The following is a 7,596-nucleotide window of genomic DNA, read 5'->3' on the forward strand; positions in this document are numbered from 1 at the left end:
CAGACACGAGCACCGAGAGTCACGAGTTTGAATTCACGATTGTCGTCACCTGTCACGCGTCACGGTGTGGACATGCGTGATGAGCTGCTCGGCTCTGCATAGGCGATCTGAGGGGCCATCACCAATAATCGTGAATCTGACACGAATTCAATTTTTGCCAACGCATCACGAATCGTGAATCTGTGAATCGTGAATGATTCACGGGCTTTCCGCTGCTACTGTATTTTTCTGTTTTCATTTTTCTTTTTTTCGTTTTGCAAAAGCCGGAGCGGTGTTTTGGAGAAGCTGCAGTCAGCGAATTGCGGCACAGTCACCAGTGTAACATTTGCAACGCGCCTGAAAGTGGGCTGATGAAGTAACTCACCGCACAGCACCGCGAACGCATGATTTGTTATTCACGCACGATTCACGACTCACCTAACACATTCGTGACTGTGAGAGACAAGTGGAGAGAGTGGCTTCGTGCTTTTTCCGACTTCAGGGTCTCGTAACTACATTTGGCTGACACGGTCGGCGGTGTACACATTCATGATTGAGTTGGTGCTTGGCTTGTCAGTGGATCGATTCGACTGCATCTTGAATCACCATCACGAACGAGCACAGGGAACCGGCGGTGTCAAGGCGCAATCATAGACAGCAAGACGAGGGATCGACGAGACCTGGTTGACAGCCGCAGGCGCGCACTCGGGCGCTGGTATTTGCGCTGATCCAAGCCACGACGCAAGTGACACGTACGATCGACCAGCTTGCTCTGACTGGCAAGAACAACGCGTTGCTCGAGATCACGGGGTGAGTCGACTGGTCGTCTGTCCTGCTGGGCTGACACATGCAGCGAAAGCATGGCGTCTTACACGTCGATCGTTCGCGACATGCTTCGGCCATCCACGTCGTCGTCCTCATCCACAGCTTGGTGGGATCCCAACACATCGATGCCAGTGCTCGATGACCGGATTGTGATCATCACGGGACCTACGTCGGGAATTGGCTACGAAACACTGCGCCAACTCGTGCTGTCTTCGGCACATGTCTATCTCTTCGGACGCTCTCTGGGGCGTCTCGAGCAAACTCGCGCGACGCTTTGCGTCGAATGCTCGGCAGCACTCGACGCGCTCGAACCGCGCTCCTTGCGCTACGGTGCCAAGGTGGGCAGCATGCATTTGATACAGTGCGATCTGTCAGATCTGCACAGTATTCAACGCGCCGTGACTGAGTTTCTGCAAAGCGAGACGCACGTCGATCTGGTCTTCGCCAACGCAGGCGTCATGCTTAGCGGCAAGACGGCGCAGGGTTACGAACAGATGTTCGGCACCAATGTACTCGGACACCACGCGCTCGTCCGTCTGCTGCTACCCGCACTGCGTCGATCTGCGACGCTTAGAAACTCCGCGTCGACCGGCGAGACGCGCATCGTCCTCACAGCCTCCGACACACATCGATGGGTGAACCATCGAGACCACGTCACGCTCTCTGACGATGCGACGAATGCCAAGCTCGGCCACATGCACCTGTACGGCCGCAGTAAGCTCGGCAACATATACACCGCTGCGCATCTCGCGCATCTCTCGCACAAGCACGCATGGGGTCTGACCGTCTGCAGCGTTCACCCCGGAGGCGTCAAGAGTCAGCTGGGTTCAACCAACCGCATACTGACCGCAATCAAGAACATGTTTCTCGTCCCAGCGACGCTCGGTGCTGTCACACAGCTTTGGGCTGGCGCTGGTGCACAAGCAGCCCAAGTCAACGCCAGGTATCTCGTTCCCTATGCAACCGTCGGAACCGAAAGCGAGCTCGCCAGCAACAAGCTCGTCAGAGACAACGTCTGGACCTGGTGCGAACAACAGTGTCTCAAACACGGCCTGACCCAGCCGCAAGACCTGATCCTCTGAACCGACCAACGAGTCGAATCAAAATCGGCGCTCCCCACAACCCCCGTGTTGCCATTGCTATCCCCAACCGCGTCCGTTCAACCATCCATTCTCCGCCTGACGTCTTCACACCGGAACACATGTCCAGACTGAACGAAACTGAGCCAACACATCCCGGTCACACTTGTCGAGACAGCTCTAGTCGATTACACATTCGAGGTCTGCGAGAGCTTTGATCCGAACACTACAACCGCCAGAGGAGCGTGTGAGCCATTCACGATTTACTCTAACTTGGCGCGCTTCTTCTCAGCGGCGCTCTCTTGGTCGAGTGCGTGCGCGGAGCTGTCCGATTCTGACCTTGCGTGTGTATGCTTCTCGTCAGCGTGCTTGTTGATGACGTTGAGCTCGTCACTGTTCTGCAGATCATCGATATCGACCGGCGGTGTTCGCTGCTTTTGCTTGGCCGATTCCTCGACTCTCTTCTGCCGCGCGAGCTTATCTTCTGCGTTTTGGTCCTCCTCGTGCACCAGCGGTGGTCGGAAGTACGGCTGAGCAAGCCAGTGTGGCACGTATGCTGGACGACCTTCTCCCGGCTGTGTCAAATGCGATACCGACCCGGGCAGCGGAGGTTCCGGTTGTGTGAGCCACTTGACATCGTGCATGTCCACTTGCAACCTGCGCTCTAGCTCGTCGACAAACGCTCGGTACGTAACGATCTTGTCTGCACCACTGGCTGTGTGGTCAAAATGCGACTTTCCGAGCTGTTCGCGTAGATCGCGATGCACTTCCAGAGCGGGTCGGCAGAGACGGAAGAGGTGCGCTTTGATCGCGCTGCTCTGCGTGGGCGTGCGTAGTGAACATACGATATCCAGGTACTCGTGTGCCATCTTGACAATCGACGGCAACGGCAATTCGGGTGCGTTGGGAAACATAGCGCTCGGCTGTTTGGGCGGGTTTGGCAGCATGATCGCCGGGTTGTACAGGTTGCCTTCGGCACTCATGACTCCATCTGCCCCAGTAGCTGCCAGTGCATCGTAAAAGTCTTGCGGATACAACACGTTGCCGTTGGCAAACACGGGCACGTTCACCGCCTCTTTCACCGCTCGGATCTTGGCCCAATCCGCCAGACCGGTCAAGTGACCCTTCATGTTGCGTGTTCGACCGTGCACTGTGATGATCTGCGCACCTGCTCGTTCGAGCAACCTAGCGTACGTGATGGTTTTCTCCACGGATTCGTACACCCTCATCTTGGCCGTCACGGGAACCTTGAGGTTCACATGCAGAATGTTGATTAATGAGAAAATCAACGACCAGTCCTCCATGAGATAGCTTCCATAATGTCCTCTGCGTGCGATATGCTGTGGGCAGCCCAAATTCAGATCCACCGCGTCGCACCTATCCTCTACCACTTTCGCCGCCTTCAACAGCGTCTCTGGATCGTTGCTGCAGAACTGAACGAACAGTGGTCGGTCGGTATCTTTTGAACTACCTTCACCTTCGTTCGAGAGCAGGGAGGCGATCGGAGACGACGCACCTTCTTCCGCGTGCTCGCGGTTGAAGTTGACCTCTTGATATTTGACCTTTTTCTTCTTGCTGTTTTCGTCGGCGAACAGTTTGGCATTGATCATGGGTGTGTACACCAGGTCTGAGCCGTAGCGACGAGAGAGAATGCGCCATGCAAGCTCGGATTGGTCCACCATGGGAGCGACTACGCGGCGCGGCGATCCGATGGATCGGTAGAACTCCCACGAGCCCATCTTGGCATGCTTGGGTGTGCCGGTGGGTGGAAACGAGTCCAACTGCGGAATCACCACCGGACCCACCTCCATCGACCCGCATGCTGTAGTAGCTACGGCCTCCGGCATGTTTTCGACACTTGTCCAGACCCTTCGTTGACACGATGCTGAAAATTGTAGCAGCTGGGAGACAGGAGCCAAAGTAGTACGTAATTGCAGAGCGCAGGGCAGAGTCCCACAACGGGCACCGACGAAGCGCCAAGTGGAGAAAACTATGTTGATTGACGATCGTATCTCACCCGTCGATAACCAACGATGGCGAGTAGATCCCGTGCAGTGCCGTATGTACAAGTAGAGAAGAGCGTCGAAAGCGACTCATGGGAACTCGAAGCATACTCCTTTTTTGGTGACCTTTGCTGTCTCTCGAACAAATTTCAATTCAGCTTTCGGCTATCGCCGTTCTCAGCAGCCGATCTAACGTTGATCGGGCATGCACGCGTAGATCGGGCCTGCCCCTTGTTCTTGCCCTTTGCTTGTCTCCTCGAGCTCTGTTCAAGGACTACCCCATCGGCTGTGAGCTCAATGTCGTACTAACTTACCCTGAGCACCGTCATACTATCGATATCCTTTAACGATGTAAGGTCGTTCACCTCCATTCACACCAGTACCCACAACTATCTGTGCAAGCAACGACAGATGAAAAGTGCAACAAAACATAAAACACCATTCGTGAGTAAAAAAAAATCGCGATCAGGAATGCCTCTCGTCAATCATGGATAGAAAAGGGGGCGGACAAAAAAGAAACAAAAAATGAAATCAGGAATGGAAACACAGGGGATCGAACCCCGGACCTTCGCTTTACGGAACCACGAACTCTGATGGGTCGTTGGTATGCGGAAGCGACGTCATACCACTAGACCATATTCCCTTGTTGTGATAGGCTTTGTTCAAGATAGATATATGTACTGAAACATATTGGGAGGTCACAGTTGCCCAAATGATTACAGTAAATTCGCACACTTTTACGAACTCATCTACTATACGTTCAGCCGGGTATAGACATATGCTGCATCAAAAGCCACAGACAGGACAGGGAGATAGATATCGTAGCTGATCTTCAGCGAGTATGTGACAGATGACGAATACAGAACAGAAAGATAAGTCGCGGTGAAGGGACGAAAGCGCGCGCGTAAGAGAGAGAGAGAGAGAAAATCCCAAAAATGCCTTGACAAAGATGCGTGTTGCGTATAGATGCAGTTGTGTGTGCTCCGAGAACCGAGTATAAGAGTACAAGTAGAGAGAGAGAGAGAGAAAGAGAGAAAGAGAGTAACTATGTGACGGGAGAAAACAAGACATTTTGAAGATACAGCGAGAAAGGGAAAAAAAGAGGTTACGGGCCGGTGTAGGGAGGGGAAGGAAGGGGGAGATCGTCTCGTCTGCGCTTTATCCGAAGTGAGAGAGGAAGGGAGATACCAACGGCATACGAATATCTTGACCGTCTGAGGCATCCATAAATACACTGGCAAAATGCATGCGTGACTCCTGTGCGAAGCGAGGATCATGGCTTGATGCGATTGCCAGTCCATTACTCGTCTTCGTCGCTGGGTGTACGTACAGACGACGAATGAGGACCGGCATTCTTGCTGCTCGCCTTGGTGCTGTCTGTGGGGACCGGGGCATTAAGATGGTTCCATTCGTCCAACAGCTGCTGTCCAACGCCGGGTTCCAACTCGGTACCATCGCGAGAGACCTTGACCTGACGATTGTCTCGCCATGGATTTCGCAGCTTCTTGACCCTTTGGAAGGGAAGTGGATCGGTGCGGATCCACTCGACGCGGAAAGGCTTGCCCCACGAATCGGACGAAGACTGGCGAGGAGGTGAGCGTTGCATCTCACCTTCCTCCAAAATGTGGCAGGACGAAGCGGTCTTGGCGAAGACGGTCGCATCGGTCACATCGTTCGCATCGGTTGCATCGGTTGCATCGGTCGCATCGGTCGCATCGGTCGCATCGGTAGCGTCGGTAGCATCGGTACGTGTGGAGGCGGAGCGAAGCTTGTTTTCGAGCACTTCGGCATGGCCGCGCGACTCCATCTCGTCGAGACGCAAATTGTGGATGACGGCCCGCAGCGCAATCTGCTCGGCCACACGAGGATCAGCCGATGACCACGAGGCGGAGTCGCTCGGCGCCAACGACGGCTGCTCGCTTTGACTCGAAATAGTGTGTGCGGATTCCGCCTCCATATCCACGCGACGTACACCGTACTCATCTGGCTCGGCAGTGACACGGGAAGAGGGACTGCCCGTTGAAAGAGTGGTGGCAAGCTTCGGTCGCTCGCTCGCATCCGCTCCAGCGCTGTGATCAAGAATACCGCCTTTCTTGAGCGATGTGTAGGGCCAAGTGCTCGAGTGGGCAGAAGCACCGGCGTTTTGAGGGGTGACGGTGTCTTTGCGTTCTGGCGGAACAAAGCCTTTTACCAGTCCGGCCTCTTCAACGGTGGGTGAGATCGGCAAAGGAGACGTCATGGGCTGAGAACGAGATGGGTCACCGTCCACCGTCAGCGTACCAAAGAGGTTCCTGGCGGCCTCGATTTCGCGCTTGTCCAAGGTCGGGTGCCATTTACGCGACACTGACTTCGGGGAAGTGCCAGCGACCGACCTAGGTGCGTCGTTTTCGATGGCGCTTTCATCGGCCGATTCTGGGGTGATGGCCGCGGGCAGGCTGCCGGAGGCGGTAGACAGCACCGAAGACAAGCTCGCTCGACGTCTGTCTCTGTTCTCATTGGTAGGTGTAAAGATGGGCCCGGCCATCTTGGCGTAGCCATGGAATTGGCCCGTCGAGTTGACACCAAAGATAAGGTAAACGGTCTCGCTGTTGCGATACGCTTGGTCCAACACGTTTTCGTTGTGTGGCTGAGTCGCCCAATAGCCCGTTTCGATGGACCTGTCGAGGTCATCGGTGCGAAGACTCTTGAGGATGAAAAAGCGATGGCGGAAAGCAGGGTGGCGGAACAGGGAAGAGTTGGTTGACGTGTACGATGCCGACCCGCTCGAGCTGTAAGAGGCCGCTGATGTGAGTCCGCCGGCGACCTGAAGCGGAGCGTCCTTTATTGGTGGTGGGGACATTGGCTCGGTTGAAGACTCCAATTCTTGTGATGTATGTGCGACTGTTTCTCGGTCGGGTGTTCGCTCCAGCTCTCGTTGCTGCTTGAGCCAGGCGACATGAATGCCACGACCACGCTGACCAGCGACGCCAGCCTGTGCTTCGTCGTCCTTCTTGCGGACACGGCACACCAGCTTGGGGCACTTGGCGTCGCCAGATCGCAACTGCTTGCCATGGAAATACTTGACAGCTCGGTCAAGATGGACGTGACTAGCATAGTTGACGAAGGCGCAATTGCTTCGCGAGATGATGAAGATGGACATGACACCGTGGTCGTCGGCCTCTTCATCGTCCGTCACAGGGGTGTCGCCGGCGTGTTCCTGACATTCGGGTGTCGCGAGCCATTGGCGATATTCGTCCGAGGTGAGACGGGAGAATACCTCCCAGAGCTCTTCGACAGTGGCGTCCTGCGGTACGTTGCCGCACCACAGGACCCATTCAGACCGAGGACCTTGTTGGGGATGATAGTGTGGTCGCAGACCACTGCCTGGAATGCGGTCGGCTGCTTTCGAGTTGGTGGACGCGTCCAGCTCTGAATCGAGATCTGCTTCGGATGGTACTCCTGAGGCGCCGACGACTGCGGTTTCGAAGTGAAACTCAGCTTCGTTCAAGCCGGAGGGATTTGACGAACTAGCTCGTGCCTCTTGCACGTCCGCGGGAAGGTCGAGTATGGAGGACGCGGGGCGATGGGGTAGGCCCGTAGACACTGGAAGAGGCGAAGAGGTATTGCCGGAGGAGTTGGAGCTCGTTCGGCGTTGAGCGCTATTGGATCGACCTGACTGGTTCGGCTGTCGACGGCTGACACCTCCTGGTTGGAATCCCGGAGCCGTGGAT

At 55.3% G+C, this 7,596-nt stretch overlaps 3 protein-coding genes and 1 non-coding gene across 4 annotated transcripts; 1 reads left to right on the forward strand and 3 right to left on the reverse strand.

The window, feature by feature from the left end:
• Positions 1–839: 839 nt before the first annotated feature.
• Positions 840–1,886, forward strand: UMAG_00879 (uncharacterized protein; the record flags this gene model as incomplete). The annotated part of the gene is made up of 1 exon (XM_011388596.1): positions 840–1,886. The coding sequence occupies one exon, from the start codon at positions 840–842 to the stop codon at positions 1,884–1,886; it is 1,047 nt and encodes a 348-aa protein (XP_011386898.1).
• Positions 1,887–2,146: 260 nt separating this feature from the next.
• On the reverse strand, positions 2,147–3,730 carry UMAG_00880 (uncharacterized protein; the record flags this gene model as incomplete). The annotated part of the gene is made up of 1 exon (XM_011388597.1): positions 2,147–3,730. One exon carries the CDS (start codon positions 3,728–3,730, stop codon positions 2,147–2,149), a length of 1,584 nt encoding a protein of 527 aa, XP_011386899.1.
• Positions 3,731–4,424: 694 nt separating this feature from the next.
• On the reverse strand, positions 4,425–4,529 carry UMAG_16012. Its single transcript has 2 exons — positions 4,494–4,529; positions 4,425–4,460 (listed from the first exon to the last, which is right to left on the reverse strand). It is a non-coding gene; the product is annotated as a tRNA-Ala (tRNA).
• A 657-nt stretch (positions 4,530–5,186) lies between these two features.
• Positions 5,187–7,596, reverse strand: UMAG_10570 (uncharacterized protein; the record flags this gene model as incomplete). The annotated part of the gene is made up of 1 exon (XM_011389034.1): positions 5,187–7,596. A coding segment is annotated over one exon (2,410 nt), but the record flags the coding sequence as incomplete, so codon positions are not given.

This window comes from Mycosarcoma maydis, chromosome 2, assembly GCF_000328475.2.
Source record: "Mycosarcoma maydis chromosome 2, whole genome shotgun sequence".
Classification (NCBI taxonomy): domain Eukaryota; kingdom Fungi; phylum Basidiomycota; class Ustilaginomycetes; order Ustilaginales; genus Mycosarcoma; species Mycosarcoma maydis.